This window comes from Maniola jurtina, chromosome 16, assembly GCF_905333055.1.
Source record: "Maniola jurtina chromosome 16, ilManJurt1.1, whole genome shotgun sequence".
Lineage (NCBI taxonomy): Eukaryota > Metazoa > Arthropoda > Insecta > Lepidoptera > Nymphalidae > Maniola > Maniola jurtina.
Genome location: NC_060044.1, coordinates 781327 through 804188, shown reverse-complemented (window position 1 = coordinate 804188; position 22862 = coordinate 781327). Strand labels below are relative to the sequence as shown.

The 22862-nt window shown below is 38.1% G+C and overlaps 1 protein-coding gene and 1 non-coding gene across 2 annotated transcripts in view; one reads left to right on the top strand and one right to left on the bottom strand.

The window, feature by feature from the left end:
* The first annotated feature begins 3025 nt into the window (after positions 1-3025).
* The window catches only part of LOC123873123 (dopamine D2-like receptor), a 113285-nt gene continuing 93448 nt past the window's right edge, over positions 3026-22862 (top strand). Inside the window, exon 1 of the mRNA XM_045917834.1 lies at positions 3026-3694. Coding sequence (XP_045773790.1) covers positions 3164-3694 — 531 coding nt within the window. The 5' untranslated portion in view covers positions 3026-3163. The remainder of the gene's footprint in view (positions 3695-22862) is intronic.
* On the bottom strand, positions 17903-17974 carry Trnap-agg. The gene has a single exon. It is a non-coding gene; the product is annotated as a tRNA-Pro (tRNA).

The following is a 22862-nucleotide window of genomic DNA, read 5'->3' as shown; positions in this document are numbered from 1 at the left end:
GACAAGGTGCACATAGCTTTATCTTTATGTTTTTACTAGAGGATGCCCGCAGCTTCGCCCGCGTGGAGTTCGGTTTTTTTTAAATAGGAACTCTTTCATTTTCCGGGACAAAAAGTAGCCTATGTCCTTACCCGGGATGTATCCCAAGACTGTACCAAATTTCATTAAAATCGGTTCAGCGGTTGGGCCGTGAAAACGTAGCAGACAGACAGACAGACACACTTCCGCATTTATAATATTAGTATGGATATGGATGAGCTTATTTTCGTGACTTTGTCCGCGTTTATCTTTACAGTCTCCCCGTGACTCACTCTAGACAAACGTATCGGTCGATTTAGATTTTCAAAAATTCCGTGGGAACTCTTTGATTTTCCGGGATAAAATATGTATGTATCCTAACCCATGTCACTCTCCAACTATACCCATGCAAAAAATCACGGCGATCAGTTGCTGCGTTGCGACGTGATTGAAGGACAAACTAATAAACCAACAAACCAACAAGCAAACACTTTCGCATTTATAATATGGGTAGTGATTCAAGGATTTTACAAACAAATGTAAATTAAAAATTTATAACACCCTCGACAAGTGAAGGTTACAGTACCTAGAAAAGAGCTGATAAGTTTCAAACGGCTGAACCGATTTTCTTGGATTATAGCTAAGAACACTCTCGATCAAGCCACCTTTCAAACAAAAAAAAACAAAATTAAAATCGGTTCATACACAGATATACAGATACACACGTCAAACTTATAACACCCCTCTTTTTGGGTCGGGGGTTAAAAATAAGATAAACTTGTGTCTAGATTTACGATTTCAATATTATTTAAGTTAGATCCGAAAACTCTCAAGATCGCATCATTACTGCCATTATCTAAATTCGCTCATAAATCAAACATGGAAAACGAATTCTTTGAAATCATTGCCGAAGTCAATCAAAAATCTCCTTCAATTTGAAAGTTAATTTAAAATGATTGATTTTGGTCCCTTAAGATGCTGTCGTCGGAGACCTATTAAGATACAATACGATGAATGGTCTTTGTTATGATGTCTATGAAATATTGCCTTTTCATAAACTGAATTTGTGAAATCAATGGAAGATGCCCAAAAGCCACTGTAGTTTAGAATAATTTATATAATATAGCAGTTAATTATGATGAGGAATTATAAAAAAAACTAGAATTATAGAATATTATTCTTCTAAAGGAATAGAAATTTCTATAATCACAATCTCATTAAATCACATACATAATATTATGTGGAGTAAGAGCAAAGTAAAATGTATTAAGTTCCCTATGGGTTGAATAAAAACTGCCATACCTCTTCCAGATTAGCCCGCTTCCATGTTATACTGTATCATCACTTACCATCAGATGAGATTGCAGTCAATGGCTAACTTATATAATATGAATAAATAAGAAAACCGCTGACAGACAGACAGATAGGCGAACGGCCAGACGGTCAGACATACATAGGTTTAGTAATAGCATCTCGTTGGCTATGGAAATCAGTCTTGCATTATATCAAGCTTAAAGCTTTGTTAAAAGCCATCTAATGGTATTCAAAAGCAATTTAATTATAAAACGACTTGGAACATAAATAAGCCTCGAGTCTTTACCGCTCCGCATCGGTATTTACTCTTAAAGGTATTCCTTGAGATAATAAATCACCCCTAAAGGTTATTTCGAGGTTGATGCTTCTAGAGAAAAAGCTGTGAGTGCCAGAGCTTCGTTATTTTATAAAAGCTGAAAGTTTCGCTGTGCATTGTACCCAACACAGGGAGGAATGATCAGTGACAATGAAGTTTGGATCGTCGTGGTTTTGGCAGATAACTGTGTATAAAATATTTCGTCAAATAATGAAGTGTATGTAATTGTTTATATTTTGTTCGGAATAAATAGTATTAGAAATCACATCATGCGTTGCCAGACATTTAGTATCGTGGCAACCCCCTGCCAGACACCCACTGGCAAGGGGTTGCCACAATACTAAGTATCTGGCAAAGCATGCCTTTGTTATACGTCTTTGTTAATTAACTGTTATGCCAAAGCCACCATGATAGCCATCCAAACTTCATAGTGCTGATCGTTTCTCCATGTATTGGGCGCAATACGCAGAGAAACTTTCAGATTTTATAAAATAGCGAAGGTCTAGCTGTCACGGGCTCTTTGTCCATAAAATTGCCTTCTTAATTTGCCTAATGACGCGCCGAGGTAATTAAACGATTTTTAGTAAAACGATAAAAAGTTATTAGGTGGTGTTGAAGGGATGAAATTAAAGGGATTTATAGCAAAAATATTATAGTAGCTAATTTAATAAAGGCGGTTTCTTCATATTGTTAATGAGTATAATATTATAAGAAGAACCATCGTACTTAATTTTCGGAGCTATATGACTTATCACTTGTTTAACAGTGAAAGATAACATCGTGATTGTTCGAAACGTGCATGCCTGAGAGTTCTCTATAATGTTGTCAAAAGTGTGTGAAGTCTACTAGTCCGCACTTGCCCAGCGTGGTAGACTATGGTCAAACCCTTCTCTTTCTGAGAGGAGACCCGTGATCAGTAGTGATCCAGCGATGGATTGATGACGATGATCCTACTTTAATATTATATAATAAGTGTGTTTATTCGTTGGTCTGTCCTTCAATCACGCTGAAACGGAACAACAGATCACCATGATTTTTAGATGTGTTTAAGTTCTGGAGAGATCTTTGAATCAAAATCCACGGATGAAGTCACGGGCAACATTTACTGAGAATATTATAAAAATACTTAATTTTGCGCGATACTTACTTTGGATGGATTTAGGTTATAAAATATCCCTTGAGATCTCTTTGTTTTCCCAAGATGTAAAGAAGTCTGCGAATGAATTAGTAAATTAAGGCATACGTAATGTTAATTTTACTCCTCAAAATATAAATATACAGAAGTACTATTGCAATAATAGAGACGATGTTTATGGATTGCTCTATAATTGTAACAAAATCTAACTTTAAATTTCTTTTGTTTCAGATGAACTTAAAGATGTGGTTGTTGATGAATTAAACAATCAACTAACTAATAAAACTGTCGCAGTGAAAGAAGCTCCATTGCAATCTAAAATGGACGAAGAACTGTACCAGTACCAAACAAATGTGACATAGCAAGAGCAATCTACAACAATGATAGAAACCACACGGGTTCCTTATAATCACAATATAGCATACACTTACTTGTATCCTTCAAAAAGACCACCTGATAATTTAACTGAGAAAACTCGTATATTCAAATTGAAAAATGCAGCCAAATCGATAAATTTAAAAGAAGGTAAAAACGAAACCAAAGATACTGGAGATCTATTGATGCTAGTCGATGATTTTAGTGACTATTTCTACGGGAACGTAAGCCATGATGTATTTACAATCCACAATAATTCACTAGATATCTTCAATGATGTATCCACAAATTGTACTTTTAATGGAACTTTTAACGTGTCTTGCTTCGGACGGTTCGATAGTGGTCCTGAATATAACTTTTGGGCGTTATTACTGTTAATATTTCCATTTTTTACGTTATTTGGGAATGTGTTAGTGATTATGAGTGTGGTGCGGGAACGGACATTGCAAACTGTGACAAATTACTTCATAGTTAGTTTGGCGGTTGCTGATTTACTGGTTGCTGTCGTCGTGATGCCGTTTGGAGTTTATTATTTGGTAAGTCCTAGATTCCTATTAACTAGTGTTTAATAAGTATGAATCTCAATAGCAGTTGTGGCGATCGCCACAGGTTGATACGATACGAACCTTAGACGGACTTCTCACAACGATCTCACTAGATGGCACCAATAGTATTTACAATCACTCACTATGAAGACTGAATCACGCTAACGAAGTTTTTATCCCAAAAGACTATATAAATAAGTTTCTTCAAATTTATATGGTTAGATGTCGGTACCAAATTTGTTCCCCTTTTTGGTTTAGCTAAATTCTATCTACAATATAAGTTTTGATTTTTGTTCATTGGTTTATAGTAAATATTGGAGTACATTATTTAAAAATGATTTATTACTTTACAGTGCTTTTAAGGCCGGTTCACGTTTTATCAAAAAGTTTTATCTTTTGTAAATTATTAGGTACAAGACAGCAAAAAATATATCCATAAGTAATTTATGTAAACATCTCGTTTTGAATATTAAAAGCGTGTGATTCCGAAATTTTATTTACATTGTACTGAAATAAAGTAATTGCCTTTCCACGACCCGAATAATATTTCATATGAAACGAATTTCGCACGTGACAGTGTGGCGCGATATTACTGCGAATCCATTATTTGAGTTGAAACTAAAAATTCCAATTTTAACCTGGAATGGAAAATATGGAAAATCAAAATGTTGATGTGTCACGTTGGAATTCCATTTTGCCACCGCGAAATATCAGTTGGGTCAGAACCTTGTTGTTAGAGTGACAGCGTATGCACACGAGACTTGAATAATTATGATCACAGAATACTTAATAGTTATTTGTGTCACAAGGCGACAAAGTGATAATGTTTGGTTCCTTGAGGGCGTTATTTTTAATTCAGAGCGAAGGATTCTCTAGTAGACTCTAGAGTGCAGAAGGGAGTCTACAGTAGAATCCTGAGCGTAGCGAGGAATTCAGTATACGTCGCCCCAGAACAAAATATTTTGGTCCCGAGTGGCACACTATTTTTCATCACTATCTGTTAGAAAAAAAACAAAACACAACCAATCAGAAGAGCGAAATTTGAAACTCCCATTACAATGGCAAGCCATTTTTACAATGTTTGACTTTAGTTTTCAAGTAGGCTTATCCGTGCAAAGTCATTGGACCTAGTTAGCCACAAAATACATGTTTGTTTGTTTTCTTAGCCAACGTCCACTGTTTGATATAGGTTTCGTACAAGGGTCATACCTATTTGTAGAATCCGAACATCCCAGCGGCTCGTTTGAGATTGTCCGTCCATGGTTAGTGATTCCAAAAAGCTGACTTAGTGGTTCAAGGTCACCATTTAGATACTCTGGGACTTCGATCGGATTTTCGAGCTATGAGCCAAGTCCAATTGCAACTACAGCTTCACGAAATTTCGCGAAAAGTTGAGCTATTAAGGTCACTCCGATACTCACAGATTTCCTCCCCGTCGCTTCCCGCTTATGCTACTAAGCCATGCCCCTACTTTTAGCTTTATGTAAAGGTATGTGAGTGGATCGAATTTAAATTGTTATTTAGTAGCGAATACGCGTATATTGTGTGGCAATTCGCGGTAGGGCTGCAACCGCACTTTATGATAAAGTGCTGTTAGTTGTTAGTGGCAAAACCGTACTGTAGCAAATTAGTGCTCCAGTTTTTACTATGTGTGTGTAAGTGTGAATATATCTCTCTCTATTGGATAGAATCAGGCGTTACTTTGCGGAAGTTCATGTTTAGCAAGAAACAATTAAAATTATTTTGCTATAATCCGCCAACAGAAAAAATCTATATGGTCAAACATGCAGTTACAAGCTAAGCACCGCTTACCTCCCCAACCAAGCAATAAAGCCAAGTTCCCAAGCAAGCACTGCCACGACTGCTGTCGAGAGTAGTGGAAAAGTCTTGTGTGGTGGTGCATGTGAGTGGTGGTGGCAGTGCTTGCTTGGGAACTTGGCTTTATTGCTTGGTTGGGGAGGTAAGCGGTGCTTAGCTTGTAACTGCATGTTTGACCATACAGATTTTTTCTGTTGGCGGATTATAGCAAAATAATTTTAACTGTTTCTTGATATCTCTCTCTGTACAGCGGTGATAGCATCGTGCTTCGGCCTCTTATTCAGGGGTTTAGAGTTCAATCCCAGGTTTGCACCTTTAACTTTTCTGAGTTCCGTTCCGTTTCCGTTTAATAACTGGATTAACATATTTTAGTTCAACAAATCTCGAATTCAGAGACCGTGCTCTACCCAAAACTTACCCACCCACTAGGGGTCATGACGGCACAACTACTCTAGGATATTTAGCGAGATAGAGACTATAGCTATAGAATTTAGTTATATAAAGATAAGCTCATTTTATTTGGGCTTTTTGTGTAAGCAAATATCCTTTTTTGCCAGCCCTAGTTTGCGGTGACACATGAACACACGATGTCCGTTCGGCCACCGCGGAATGATTGTGGTGACGTCAAAAATTACGTCGTTGTTTGTAAACTTCAAAAAGATGTGGTTTGCGCCTTTTCAAGGACTATTTCGCGTAGACAGAGCCCCTAAATTTGCTATACTAAAATCTATACTAATTTTATTTCTCTACATTTTATTTTAATTCTTTGTTTTTCCTTTTTTGCCAGCCCTAGTTTGCGGTGACACATGGACACAGGATGTCCTCTCTGTCTAGTCTGTTTAGAGATCATGTCGCTTGGAGAGGGTTGCTAGAGACTGTCTAATGAAAGCTGATAAGGGGAAAGAGTGGCTTTTTTATAAATGTCTTGTTGGCAGCCCTAGTTTGCGGTGACACATGAACACACGATGTCCGCCCGGCCGCCGCGGAATGTATTGCGGTATCGTCAAATTACGTCGTTGTTTGCGAAACGATGTGGTTTGCGCCTGTTTAGGGATCATTTCGCCTGTAGAGAGTTGCTAGAGTGTGTCTAGAGAAGGCATGTTAAACTAAGTTTAATCCATATTAATATTATCTTTCTATATTTTACTAATTTGTTTAGTAATACTAATATAATGCAAACAAGAAAAATAAAATGTAAAAAACAAAATCACACATTAGTTAAGATATAATTATAATTATTATTATTTGCATATCACCCATATCATTAATGGTACCCTTAATAAGTATAAATGCGAAAGTGTGTTCGTTCGTTGATTTGTTTGGTTGTCATTCAATAACTTTGCAACGGGGCAACGGATTGACGTGATGGTCAATCCATTGATATGGTTAAAAACCTGGAGAGTGACATAGGTTACTTTTATTCCGGAGAATCAAAGAGTTCCCACGAAATTTTTAGAAACCTAAATTCAATTTCGGATCAAATTGACAATGGCTGATGCTACAAGTGTAAATTAAGAAATTTATTTCACCCCTGACAAGTGAAGGTTACAGTAACTAGAAAAGACCTGATAACTTTCAAACGGTTGAACCGATTTTCTTGAATTATAGCTAAGAACATTTTCGATTAAGCCACGTTTCAAACAAAAGAAAAACTAAATTAAAATCGGTTCAGTAGTTTAGGAGCTACGATGCCACAGACAGATACACAGATACACAAAACACAGATACACACGTCAAACTTTTATCACTCCTCTTTTTGGGTCGGGGGTTAAAAATGCCATATCTCCTATGAGTTTAACGCGTGCATGATCTTATGTAGTATCGTATGTCTAAAAAAAGTTAATACACAAAAACTTTAGCCCTAAAAATTCCTGACCGCAATAAACCGCAACTAGTGTAGCGGAAACGCGAAAGTGTGCGGTCGCGGTGTATCTTTTCAGCAAATATAATTTTATTACTAATATTTTATGGCGCCGTGAAATTCGTGCGTCTATTAAAACTTTACTGCCTTCCCTTGTATCGGGGATAAAATACGTGCGTGCTCGCTAAATCGGGTTAAGGTTCCGTTTTATTGCTAATGTCTCATTTTACAAACTCGCTATATCACACTAATATTATAAAGGCGAAAGTTTGTATGTGTGTGTGTGTGTGTGTGTGTGTTTGTTACTCCTTCACGTAAAAACTACGGGACGGATTTGGCTGGGAATGGAGATCACACTAATATTATAAAGGCGAAAGTTTGTATGTGTGTGTGTGTGTGTGTGTGTGTATTTGTTACTCCTTCACGTAAAAACTACTAGACGGATTTGGCTGAAATTGAGAATGGAGATAGATAATATCCTGGATTAGCACATAGGCTACTTTTTATTCCCGGAAAATCAAAGAGTTCCCACGGGATTTCGAAACACCTAAATCCACGCGGGCGAAGTCGCGGGCATCGGCTAGTTATATCTAATATAAAGGTCTTCATATTTTACTTATATTATTATACAGGGTGTAACCAGAATGCTAGCAAAAACGTAGACTACCTAACTATAGTACTGATAAGATACCATAAAAAACTATGAAAAAAAAAAATTAAAAATCCTGTATTTTTTTAAAGTTCACAATATATTGCGAATTATAAACCATCAGTTATAAAAAAAGGTAGCAGACAGACAGACAGACACACTTTCGCATTCATAATATTAGTATGGAAGTATGGATTTGAGCAGGAAATAATAAAGCAAACAGTTATCATAGGAGTATTCATCTTTACACAATACATTAACATCGATATTTTATCCTGAGTTTCCGGAACATTGGTCCCGAGGTAACTTCCTGTGAATTTTGGTTATGAATTTTTTTATGTTCCGGAAATGTGTATTTTCCATTTTCTATATTTAAATTTAAAAGAGTTCTTTGCTACCCACCTCATCATGTAGACTTGGATTCACTTCATTACCCATCGCCGGCGCACTACTGAGCACGGGTCTCCTCTCAGAATGAAAATAATTTGGCGATAGTCCACCACGCTGGTAAAACAAGTTCCCAACAGATTTTTAAAAATCCTTAATCTACGCTGAAAAGCCAGTAAAAAGGTTGTAAAATAGTTCATTCATCAAGTGCAGCGCAATTTTATTTAATTAATCTACCTTTAGAACGAGTATGCACCAGTCGACAACGTTGATAGATTTGGTGTATTGAAACACTATAACTTTAGACTGAAATGGATCTAAAGCCCAAAGTTGCAAACCTACATTTTTAAATATAATCTTTAATAAGCTTAAAATCATTATTTTATATTTTTTTTAAATCTCATTTCGCAATATTTTTACCTAGAACGGTTGCTAGAAATGCTAGAGATGTAAATACAAAGAGCCGGTACATATCCAATAAGTGAAGGAATCCACAAATTAGAAGAGAACCCGAGTCTTTTTGAGAACAGATAAATCCAGAGTAGTATGTTTAACATAATGTGGTTGAAATTGGTATAATGAAAACAAAACATGGATATAATAGAATCACGACGTACCTGTACGCCTCACACCACCGTCATTATTATATCAAAGTAAAAATAAAGCTTAATTTGAGTAAAATAAAGCTTAGTTTGAGTTGTTATAAAAAACGGTGTGCCTTGATTCCATTCCACTCTGCCAGTGTACGTTGCACCTAACTCGAGCTATTCTATTTAACGTTATATCAGAGTGAATTAGAGGTATGAAATTCTTGGCTTGATCCTGAATCGAATGTCGATTATTCAATGGTGACGTAAAATCAAAGAAAAATAGGGCTACTTTAAGGCTACCTGTGTCAAATGTACTAACATTTAACGCCTGCCAATGATGTCGAAGAATGTCGTGAACTGTGGTTGTAGTGTTTCAATTCGAAAAGTATCAACGTTGTCGAGTGTTGGAAACTCCTACTAAGGACTGAACGTTCGTCCAGTCCTTTTATTCCCGATAATAATTAAATTATGCACCGTTAATAGTACTCCTAATGGATTCCCTTTTAGCTCGGGCTATTGGAATACTATTGCTTATTGGATATTCAGGAGATACCCGTGCGTAATCGAATCTTGATACAAATTAAACATTTACACATAGGTGGAGTCACTCAATATAAGCAGTGTTAGCCTAATGGGTAAAACTTTGAAGGGTCCGGCGTTCATTCACACGCCTCTTTACTTTTTATAGCTATGTGCGTTTCAAAAGCAACAAAATATTACTTACTTTAACGGGGAAGGCAAAAAAAGTCACATTTAACTTTTTTTTTAGAGTTCCGTACCCAAAAAGTAAAACGGAGCCCTGACATTGCCATGTTACTCTGCAATCTGTTTGTCCGTCTATCAATCTGTCTGTCCGCGTTTCACAGGTCTCTAGCTCAAAGACGAAATGAGTTACCAACCTGAAATTTTGTATTAGGTGTAGAATGTTGACCCAAAACCGAATATTGAATTATAAATTCAATTAAATTGTTAAAATATGTAGGTAGAAAATAGATATTATTAAGTTCACTTTTAGAAACCTATTTTCTTTCTTTAATACGAATATGAAAAATAAAGTAAGATCAAAGTAAAGCGAAAAAATGTGTAAATACTTACTTACAGAATGTCACGTTTTCTCTCAAGTCCCAATTTAGAAACACGTCTTTCAAACTATGTTTCAAATAAAGTATCATATTATGCACGTATAAAAGTATCAAAAGCCAAATGCCCACATTTTTAACATGATAGTCTGTCCGCTTTATTCGACACTTTTATACATAAACCAGCTGATGCCCGCGACTTCGTCCGCGTGGATTTTGGGTTTTCAAAATCCCCTGGAAACTTTGATTTTCCGGGATAAAAAGTAGCCTATGTGCCACCAAATGCCAATCCAGGATATTATCTATCTCCATTTCAAATTTCAGCCAAATTCGTCTGATAGTTATTGCGTGAAGGAGTAACAAACATACACATACACACACACACCCACACACACACACACACACCCACACCTACACACCTTTATAATATTAGTGTGGTTAATTAGAGCGGTGATTAGAGGCGCAACCTCAACGAAAAAAAAACTCGAATTTATCTGTTAATTAAATACTTAGAAAGTTCCAAGAGGGCCACGGCCCACGGCAAAGTTTCCGGTACAAATTATTCCTGATTCGGCTTAATATTTAATTAAAATTTTTGGCATGAGCTGCCCATAATTAACTATGGCGGGCTTTTTATGAGCTTTATTTTTTATTTGTATGAAAACTGCTTATTGCTTATTATTTATTACACGACTATACAAAAAAAGAAGTGTACTGTTTCACAAAGCAGAATAAGGAATTGGCCACATCAAGAGTCAATCTAAGGCATTTTCTAGGCAAGCGCGTTCCATCACAACTTGCTCATCATCACAGGCTGCATCATCACTTGCCGGTAGGTCTGATTGCAGCCAAGCGCTAGTCTAGAAATTAAAAAAATCTACCACGCTGGCCAAGTGCGGATTAGCAGACCTACACTCCTTTAGAAACACTATGGGAAACTCTCAGCCATGGAGGTTCCCTCACGATGTCCTTTACCGTTAAATCCAGCTCGGACCCCCGACTAGGAGGCCGACTTTTTAACCACTGGGCTATCACCGCTTTGCCAAAGTATTTATCTAAAGCTGTTATATCAACGAACCCGCAGCACCTATGCTTCGCACCACTCCACAGGTATGCGTTGGTCTTTAGAATACATTACCAACTATATCTACTATGATCTACTTATAAAAACACTTCAGAGCTAAGCTGGCTATAATATAAGGTAGAGTGCAGCACACCAAATAAATTGTATCACTCTTTTATATATTTTCTGAGAAAACTTGTGAAGCACCCTCCATTTGTCTTATAATGCGCTGTTCAATGTTATATTGGGAAAGTTTAATGTTCATTGGATGCTCTTTTCAGAATCGGTAAAGAAAATATGGGACAAGGTATGAGCGGTTGCTCTACGAAATTCTTGGTCTTTCAGTTCTTCTGTTTTTATTATTAACTGGCTGATGCGCGTGGATATAGGTTTTTTAAAAATCCCGTAGAAACTCTAATTTTCCGCGATTAAAAGAAGTTTATCTGTTAATTCAGGATATAATCTATCTCAGTTCTAAATTTCAGCCAAATCCGTCTAGTAGTTTTTGCGTGAAAGAGTAACAAACATACACACATACACACAAACTTTCGCCTTTATAATATTAGTATGACATGATTTAGTTTATTTAGATAGATAGATAGATAGATAGATAGATAGAAGTCTTTGTTGCACACAAAAACATGTAAACGAACAACACAGAAGGAAGAAAACAGAAAAAAACAATAGCGTGCAAAGGCAGCCTTATTACTTAGAGCAATCTCTACCAGGCAACCTTTAGCTATTAGTTTGTTCGTTTTCTCCCTAGCGTTAAGGTTGACTGGAAGAGATCGCTATTTAGCGATAAGGCCGCCTTTTTGGTATCTACATTTTAAGTTTTCTTTTCTGTAACCTGTCCTTTGTGGTGCAATAAAGTACATAAATAAATACATGCATAGGTACATAAATACATACAATACATAGATACTCCCTCCTATAACTTAGGGCACACAAAATCGAATCCAAGTACTGTCACAAATGGAAATGAGTGTCCCTATTTATAGAGCAGCTCGTTGCTAAGATCGCACTCAATTTATCGCCCTGACCCTGTTCACTTAACGTTCAGAGAGCTTTTAAGTCAATCGCACACTACAGACAGGCTGCAAAAGCTATATGTTTTTACCGCGACCCAAAAAGAGGGGTGTTATAAGTTTGACGTGTGTATCTGTTTATCTGTCTGTCGCATCGTAGCTCCTAAACGAATGAATTGATTTTAATTTACTTTTTTGTTTGAAAGGTGGCTTGATCGAGAGTGCTCTAAGCTATAATCGAAGAAAATCGGTTCAGCCGTTTGAAAGTTACCAGCTCTTTTCTAGTTTTCTAATTAGGTTAGGTTAGGCTTAGGTTTTGTGTCGGGGGTTTTTTAAATTTTGAGTTATAATTGTTTTTTTTAAGTGTCATTTATTTTTTATAGTAAATACAAAGTTATACAACAGTTTTTTAAAACAACTTATAGCTAACATCATAGTACAATAATTGGTTTTTAGGCTAACTGAACCTTAAAACATATAACATACCTTCGGATACCGAAAATTAGATCCTAATTTATGTTACTTAAAGCTGTATGAGCCGCAAGAACCGCAAAAATCTTAAGAATTGCATTAGTGTGTTAGTTTTCCCCTCATCATTTAATTATCGAACCGCAAAACATCACATTTTATCAATTATAATTTAACTCTTGACTGCTGACTTTCACCTGGTGGTAAGTGATGATGTAATCTTATGAAGCGGGTTAACTTGGAAGGGGTATGCAAGTTTTATTAAGCCCATAACACTTATCGGTTTTTATACGGCATCATATCGGAACGATATATTGCTTGGCGGCACGGCTTTGCTATTAGAATGGTAACTAGCCATGGCTGAAACCCCCCACCAGACCAGGAACAATTTAGAAATTACATATAAATTCCCATATTGCCCCTGCGGGGCTCAAACCCGGGACCTTCCACTTATAAGATGCAGCGCTCAAAATGCGCCAGGAAGGTCTTCAAAACATCACAAAGGTGGTTAGGAGGACTCCTCTCTCTTCATCTCCATCATATATTTTCTCATTGCTGAGATACAGGCTACTTTTCATTCCGGAAAATGAAATAGTTCCCGCGGGATTTTTAATATCCACGCGGTTCCTATCTAGTCGTTATTTAAAGAAGCAAGCATAACAATATGAAGTAACTAGCATATATCCGCGACTTCATCCACGTGGACTATACAAATTTCAGACCCCTATTTCAACCCCTATTAGGGGTGGAATTTTCAAAAATCCTTTCTTAGCTTTACTTTACTTTTCTTACTTTAGCCCAATTATTCATTCAGTAGTTTGAGATATACATTGATAGATCAGTCAGTTAGTCACCTTTTCCTATTACCTTTATATTTAGACTAGTTTATACTCTCGACTTCGTCCGCGTGGACTACACAAATTTCAAACCCCTATTTTACCCCGTTAGGGGTAGAATTTTCAAAATGCCTTTCTTAGCGGATATCTACGTCATAATAGCTATCTGCCTGTCAAATTTCATCCCAGTCTGTCAGATACATTTTCCTTTTTAAATATATTTAGATGAGATACCTTCAAAGAAGTAAAATATTTCCAGCGAGAAAATATCTTTCGAACTTCTATTTCTATCAATATGTTTAAAAAAAGTAGGTCATACTTTCCGTTTGGCATCCTTAGCTCTTTAGAAAGATATTCTCACCGTAATTTTCAATATTAAAACTTTTCAAAACTCTGGAATTGTATATATTTCCTAAAATTGTGAGTGAAATAATATTTTTATTTAATACGCTGAAAGGTTTGGAGGGGAAAATGTTTGGATTAAATTCGCTGACCTGGAACTTTTGATTTTTTTTGATTGTTTTATTTCAAAATAACTAATTCATACAAACTTGCTTGCGTATTGCATCTTGGTCCGTGCAGATTTGTCTGTTTTGACGGATTATAGCGAACTAGCTTATGCCCGCGACTTCGTCCGCGTTGACCACACAAATTTCAAACCCCTATTTTACCCCTTAGGGGTCGAATTTTCAAAAATCCTTTCTAAGCAGATGTCTACGTCATAATAGCAGCTACATGCCGATTATTTTCAGCCCAATCGGTCTTCAAATTCAAATTCAAATTCAAAATATTTTTATGCAATTAGACTTTTACAAGTTCTTTTGAATCGTCAAAAGCATCTACCACTGGTTCGGAATGCCTTTCCTACCGAGAAGAACCAGCAAGAAACTCGGCGGTTGCTCTTTTCAAAGATTTGATATACAATATTATGCCATGTATAAAAGCAATTGAAGTCCTGCGCATTGCTGGAGCGAATTGCAGGTCAAATCCACGCTTTTTTATCATTTACATAATCTTCGATAGTATAATATGCTTTTCTCAGGAGCATATTTTTAATAGATTTTTTGAACCTGTGTAAAGGCAAGTCCAAAATTGGCTGAGGAATTTTGTTATAAAAGATTATACCCATTCCCACAAATGACTTTTGGACCTTCCTGAGGCGGAGCGTAGGAGTCGCAAGCCTGTTACGGTGTCTAGTCAGCCTGTTGTGTAGATCGCCAACTCTCTTGTAACTAAGAATATTTTGTCTTACAAAAATTATGTTGTTGTAAATTCTACAACATAATTTTTCTTCTAGTTTGAACTGTGCTGATAGATCAGTCAGCCAGTCAGTCAGCTTTTCCTTTTATATCATAATAGTCCATATTATCCATGACTTCCTTCACGTGGACTCAAACCCCTATTTATCCCTTGAGAAAATTTCATCAAAATCAGTTAAATTGTTGGGCCATGAAATGCTAGCAGACTGACATACAGACAGACACACTTTTCGCATTTATAATATTAGAATGGATTAAGCTTGTGGTCCCTTGTGTGTTTTTATTTTCGCATTCATTTCCAAAATTATGCGGCTTTCAGCGACAAAACAGTACATTAATTGGATCGCATTGTCCGTAATTTGGTGAATTCCGCACAACAATGCTCGTCGAATCATCTGCGAAGTCAACGGATTGTGTAATCGTTAACACTTTCGGAATTATTCCACTAGGTATGTAAAATAGCCTTAATTTATTACGCCCGTAATCACGAAATATACATAAATTACGTTAAAACGTAATTTCAGTGATTCATTATGGGCCTTTATTGTTGTACTTATTGTAACTGCTTGCTGACGCCCGCGACTTCCAACGCGTGGATGTGGATTAAAAACTTTGTGGGAATACTCTGATTTTCCGAGTTAAAACGTAGCCTATGTGTTAATGCAGGGAATAATCTATCTTCACTCGAAATTTCAGCCAAATCCGTCTCGTAGTTTTTGCGTGAAAGAGCACCAAACATACTCAGAAACGTGCAAACTTTCTAATTATTATATAATCATTATGATTGTCTAATTATAAATATGATTATACTTATCTCTAATTATGGTAATTGTGATTGTCGTACCGCAAATCATCGTCACGAAGTGATTTGCTTCCTCGTTTCTCATTTGAACCTTTATGATATGAAACATCCTTCCGGCATCAGTTTTGCTCTCTACTTTTAATATAGGTACCTAAATAACAGTGGATAGGCATCCTCTTGGTAAGAGCGCTGTGTTTGAGGCTGTATCATCACTTGCCAGCAGGTCTGTTGCAACCAAGCGCTGCTTGGATTAAGATAATGATGATAATTCGTGTATTTTCCTGTTCGTAAGAGAGTGGGGTCTGCCAATGCTACGTTTTCCCGTACGAGGTTGGCATTCAAGTGTTTTGAAACCCTAACGTCTTTCACTTCTTTCACGGTTGGTTTTTCTACGGATTTCACTATACTACTTTATAGTGTTACGCTTTGAAGAAATGACTATGACGTTAAGTACTGCGAGTCATGGCTCATCACTTGTGATGGGCATTATTTCAAACCATTTTCATTTGGTGATATTTTTTTAACAGTGATATATCACAGGTGATCTTTCAAAGAAAGAGATTTTTCAATTTTCGCACTTGCAATCGTTTGCTTCAATAATAATTTAACTAGGAATTATAACCAAGATCAATAGCGGTTATATTTCGCAGGTGTTTTTTCGGGAAAAGTGATTTTGCAATTTTCGCACTTACAATCATTTACTTCGTTAATGTATTTCTCTTTCTTACTCGCTACGCTGCTACTGTTCTCGCTCGCACACTTTTAACTAGCGCCTAAGCTCAGGTCGATGACCATGTAATAAATATGAATCACACTAATATTATAAAGGCGAAAGTTTGTATGTGTGTGTGTGTATGTATTTTGTTACTCTTTCACGCAATAACTACTGAATGGATTTGGCTGAAATTGGGAATGGAGATACTAGATTAGCACATAGGCTACTTTTTATCCCGGAAAATCAAAGAGTTCCTACGGGATTTTAAAAAACCGAAATCCACGCGGGCGAAGCCGCAGGCATCTTCTATGAGATTTTGCTTAGTGATATTTCACAGGCTACTTGAAGAACGGCAGGCAAGTAGCGTTACATATGAAAAAAAATTTCACGTGATTTTTCACATGCTACCTGTGAAATGGTTTATCTCTACTCATCACTGAGTTTATCAATTACCCGAACAATGAATTAATATTCCAATTTGTCACCGGAGTCCACAGGGGCCGCGAATTTACATCAAATTTAACTTAGGACGTTCGCACAAATTGTTTTGGAATCCAAAAATATTGACGAAGGCACGAATTTGTAATTCCGTCAATTTGGTCGAATTCATTGTTGCTCCAATTTTAGTTGGAGTGAGTTTATCAATTTAATAGGTAATATGAGTAATTATGACTGACTAACTGACATATCAATGTACCTACCTACTTCTTCTTTGTAGTCACATTGCTGAGGGTCCAACAATCACATAATGGCAGGAGTTGTCTTGGGATAGTAATGCGGTGGGTTCCCAGATCCTTCCGCATGTACTTAACTCACTAAGAGAACGAGATTTCAATCCTTACGTTTTTTACAGTTATTACCAGATGTTAGTGATGATCACTATGATACTGACACTGATGGCTTAACGTGCTCTCCGAGGCACGGAGGAAACGAAAAGGCCAAATTCGGACCTCTAAATTTGGTCACCCATCCAGTTACCGACTTGGGTCAGCGTTGCTTGACAATCGTGATAGATTGATATGCGTTGTCACAACTGAAATAATCGACTGACAGATAGATGGACGGTGAAAGTTGGACCATGGGTTCCATTTTTACCATTTTGGTACGGATCCCCAAAAGCCTGCCTGTGAGCGTTGTATCTTACAAGCATTTAGCAGTTCGCTCGTCCAATGTTTCAAAAGCATACCTTTTAGAGAACCCTGATCGAAAAATAGCTAAAATTCAAAGCTCTTTCTATTATTTTTTTTTTTATAAAAACAAACCTCTTTTTTGTTTATCTGTACTCGTAGCACGTAAAGAGTAGTATTAATCGAATTTGTGCTGCCGGGGTTTTTACTTTTTTTATTTGGGAATATTTGGGGACAAACAGAAACAGGGAATTCATAGCTTTTGTCAGTGTTGCAAACAAACTATTTCATTCTCGGATAGATTTTTGTTATAAATATAAATAGAACTCTACTAGTTTTATAAACAGAACTTATACCAGGGGACTTCGTCTGTGTTGGCCTTTGCTGGCGCGCGTGCGGTGCCTTTTAAGTGTTTTTTTTTTTTGTTAAAACTGTTTATCAAGAAAAGTCTGGTAATTGTCCAATAAAGTTTTAAAACAGTTAGGTACCTTAGTTTTGTAATGTATAAAAAACGTTTGGGCTCGTCCGGGATTTGAACCCGGGACCTCTCGCACCCTAAGCGAAAATCATACCCCTAGACCAACGAGCCGGTGTTGTCATGGTTCAAAATATCGAATGCGAGTTGCTCGAGACGTAAGTGTGACGTCACATCTTGTTTCAATTTTGGTGAAAGGTGCACTACATAGTAAGCGCAGAAAATACGCAGTTTGTTCACCGCATCGCGCTGTTTAAAAAGTTAGCACTATCTTCATAGTAAACTAGAGTGAGGCAGTTCTCGGTTTAATCCGGAATTAACGATAACAATAATAATTATGTCAAACCAGAGGATGCCCGCGGCTTCGCCCGCGTAGATATCAGTTTTTTTTAATCCTGTAGGAACTCTTCGATTTTCCGGGATAAAAAGTAGCCTATGTCCTTCCCCGGGATGTATCCGATTTTCATTAAAATCGGTTCAGCGGTTGGGCCGTGAAAACGTAGCAGACAGACAGACAGATAGACAGACAGACACACTTTCGCATTTATAATATTAGTATGGATATTAGGCTTATGGGCGAAGTGAAATAAAAAAAAATAGGTCTTATAATATCTCTATGGGCTATTCATATTTTGTGATTGTCGCACAAGCTATTTCGGGCTTAAATGTTAATATCAGATAAAAATTTCATGAACATTAAACGGCCAAGCCATACTTTTTGCCAAGATGTAGGGTTTGTAGAGTCAGAGCTTGTATGTAGAGTTATTTGTTATTTACTGTTATAAATGTGATACAGTCAAGAGCACTTAAGAGCTATATACTTTGAACTAGGTATAGGTCCCATGGGCAGCACAAATCGAAGCTCAGCTAGGGGCTTGGCTCTACTAGAGATCGCATAACTTTTTAACAGTGAAAGTATTATGAACTTGTGAGTCTTGGCAACCAAAACATGAAATGTTTTTTGTGGGATAGCTATACCCGGACAAAAAATGTCGTCAATCTATTGCTTCGTTGCGACGTAGTTGAAGGACAAACCAACAAAAAAAACACACTCCCGCATTTATAATATGGGTCGGATAATAAGCCCAGCGGCACATCATTTTAATCATCATTCCTCTAAATTGAGGAATTGGGTACTTTTAATAAAAACCCTTCCCAGATAACAAATTTGATTGTTCTCGTCCAAAAATAAATTAAGAGTATTGTGGTGTATGTAGGTATAATGAAATATATATTAATATGTGGGTACTCAATAAAGTCAGTATTGAATCAGCCATGCGTGTTTCACTACATGGTGGCAGCGGGTTTTAGTTATTTTATGGAAAAAGTTCGTTAGTTAAAGTAAATACTGCGTAATTGGTCATTAATAGTGTAAATTAATGAATCGCGGTATGGAACACGCGCGTCCTCCGGCGGAATTAGTTGTGGAAGGCGGCCCTGCCTCGCGAGCTGACGCGTGGCGTACGTGGCGCAAACAATTTCATGTATTCCTAAAGGCATCCGGAGTGGCGAAGGAGCCTGCTGACGTGCAGGCTAGCCTGCTGATCAATCTCATAGGCCCTGCTGGCTACGACGTATACACTACGTTTACCTATGACAAAGGTGAAAGCGAAGATGACATCGAGTGCCTATTGAAGAAATTTGATGAGCATTTCGGCACGAAGCCGAACGTAACCCTAGCGAGATTCAAGTTCTTCACGCGTTCCCAGGATTCATCGGAAACCATCGATCAGTACGTGACCGCGCTGAGGGTTCTTAGTCAATATTGTGAATTCGCACAGCTCAGAGATAGCTTGATACGCGATCGTATAGTCTGTGGAATATCCAATAATACGGTACGCGATCGGCTACTGCGCACGGAGGATCTGACCTTGGCCAAGGCCGTACAGATATGTGAAGCTGCCGAGATGTCAAAGGAAGAAAGTCGACTCATCGAGGCGTCCACGTCTGAGGCGTCAGTGGACGCGATATGGAAGGAGTCCGGTCGAGGCGGCGGAGGGCCGCGAGGTGGCGGCGCCGCCGGGCGGCGGCGCGCCGCCGGGCGACTCGGCGCGGGCGGCCCGCGCGCTTCTTGGGGAGCGCGCCGCGCCGCCACACCGCCCGTCTGTGTTTCCTGTGCGAATGATCGCTGCGCAGGAGATGATTCCTGTCCTGCGCGAAGTGCTTCTTGTTTTGTGTGTAATGGACGTGGGCATTTTGCTAAATCAAAGAAATGTAGGGGCAAAAAAGTGTTAAACGTGAGTGTCGACAGCTCTGATGATGAAACGTTTTACGTGAATATGGTGATAAGTGAAGTTAAAAATGATAAATCTTGTAAGGAATGGTTTCAAATCTTTGTATGTAATGGTAAGCGAATTCAGATTAAATTAGATACAGGGTCTATGCTGAATGTGATGTCTAAAAGTGATTTTTTAAGACTAGGTTTTTCATTAGATATACTTAAACCGTTTACTAAGCGTGTACAATCTTTTACGGGTAATGAGATACCTATATTGGGTGCTGGTGATTTGGTATTGTCGCATGAGAATAAAAATCACAACTTAGTGTTTGTAGTGGCCGATTTAAATTGTCAAAATATACTTGGATTGAACGGTTGCATAGCATTGGGGCTGATAAGCAGAGTGAATGCGGTTGAATTTTCTAAATACCAAAGTAAATACTCAGATTTATTTAGTGGCTTAGGCAAATTGCCTGGTAAATACTCAATTTCCATAAATAATAATATTGAACCAGTTATAATTCCTCCGCGTAAAATTCCTCTCGGGCTACGTGATAAATTATATTCAGAGCTATGTAGAATGGAAACATTGGGTGTGATAAGAAAGGTGTCTCACCCAACAGACTGGGTGAACGCTATTGTTGTAGTTGCTAAAAAGAATGGAGAAATCCGTCTTTGCTTGGATCCGCGACCTTTGAACCGCGCTATTCGACGCGCACACTATAGTTTACCGACCGTAACCGAGTTGGCCGTTAAGTTGCGTGACGCAAAATATTTTAGCGTTTTAGATGCGAGATCTTCTTTTTGGATGATCGAGTTAGACGATGCGAGCGCTGACCTTTGTACATTTGGAACGCCGTTCGGTAGGTATCAATTTTTGCGTTTACCGTTCGGTATTAATTGTGCATCGGAAGTCTTTCACGCTAAAATTAAACAACATCTAGAGGACTTAGAAGGAACAGATTCCTTCATTGATGATATTATTGTATGGGGGCGTACGAAAGAAGAACACGACACGAGACTCGAGCGCTTACTACAGAGGTCAAAGGATATCGGTATAAAATATAATTTTGATAAATGTAAGTTCGGCGTGCAAGAGATAGTTTTCTTAGGTCATAAGTTTAATAGTAATGGAATGCAACCCGACGACAGTAAGGTAAGAGCAATATTAGATATGCCTTATCCTAGCGACAGGAAAGGTTTAGAAAGATTCCTTGGGATGGTGAACTATTTATCAAAATTTATTCCGAATTATTCAGAATCCGTTGCGGTATTAAGAAGTTTATTAAAAAAGGACTCCGAGTGGGCATGGTACTCTAAGCACTCGGAAGCAGTAGATATTTTAAAGAAAAAATTATCGTCGGCACCAGTGTTAGCGTTATACTCCACGGAGCTGCCGGTGGTGGTGTCGGTGGACGCGAGCGCACACGCGCTGGGCGCGGTGCTGCTGCAGGCGGGCCGGCCGGTTGAGTTCGCGTCGCTTACGCTCACCGACACACAGGCGCGCTACGCTCAGATAGAAAAGGAAATGCTCGCGATCGTGTTTGCCGTCGAGAGATTTCGTCAGTATTTATTTGGTAGGCGAGATATAACGGTGCAATCGGATCACAAGCCTCTGGAAGCTCTGTGCGGCAAGTCTCTAGCGTCGGTTCCTATCCGGTTACAACGTATGATGATGCGTATACAAGGGTACGATTTGAAAGTCGTGTACACGCCCGGAAAATACATGTACATAGCAGATACTCTGTCGCGAGCCGCGTTACCGGATTTAATGAACGATCGTATAAGTGCTCAAATCGAATCGCAAACGTGTTTCTTAATTGAAAACGTGCGTTTTAGTGACGAAAAATTAGAGCTCGTTAAAAAGCATATCGCTAGCGATGCTGAAAGCAAATCACTGATTTCATATATACTCAATGGTTGGCCGACACATAAAAAGAATGTTAATGAAAATCTTCGATTATTTTGGCAATATAGAAATGTACTGCAATACGCGCATGGGTTGATTTTTAAAGACGATGTACTGTATATACCTCAAAGCTTACGCAGGTTAATGCTGGACAGAGTACACGAGGGACATTTAGGTATAGATCGCTGCAAGCGGCGGGCGCGCGACGTCATGTTCTGGCCCGGCATGGCCCGTGACGTCGAGCGCGCCGTGCGGGGATGCGACGCGTGCGCGCTGCATGCGCCGACTCCGCGACGAGCGCCTCTGCACCAGCATTACGTACCGAATATACCGTGGCAAAAGTTAGGTTCAGACATATTTGAATACAAGAAGAAACATTATATTATTCTAATAGATTATTTCTCGAACTATGTAGAAGTAGGAATGATTAAAAATTTGAGTAGCACATCGGTGGTAAATTTTTTGAGAGAGCAATTTGCACGCCACGGCATTCCTCTAGAACTCATAACGGACAACTCGACTGCCTATAGCTCACGTGAATTTAAGAAATTTATGTCCGAATGGGAAGTCCGTCACGTGACGTCATCGCCCCACTATCCACAGTCGAATGGGAAAAGCGAACGCACAGTAAAAACGATTAAACAATTGCTCAAAAAATGTATCGACTCCGGTCAAGATTTTTATGTTAGTTTACTGAATTATAGGACGACGCCGCGTGATGGTATAGACTCTCCGGCACAAATTCTCATGGGTAGACGTCTTAACACAAAGTTGCCTATAAATCATAGGTTATTGAAAGAAAAAGTTGATAATGACGCTAACTACAATGCCGTGTTAAAACATCAGAAGGATATAAAACAACATTTTGATAAACA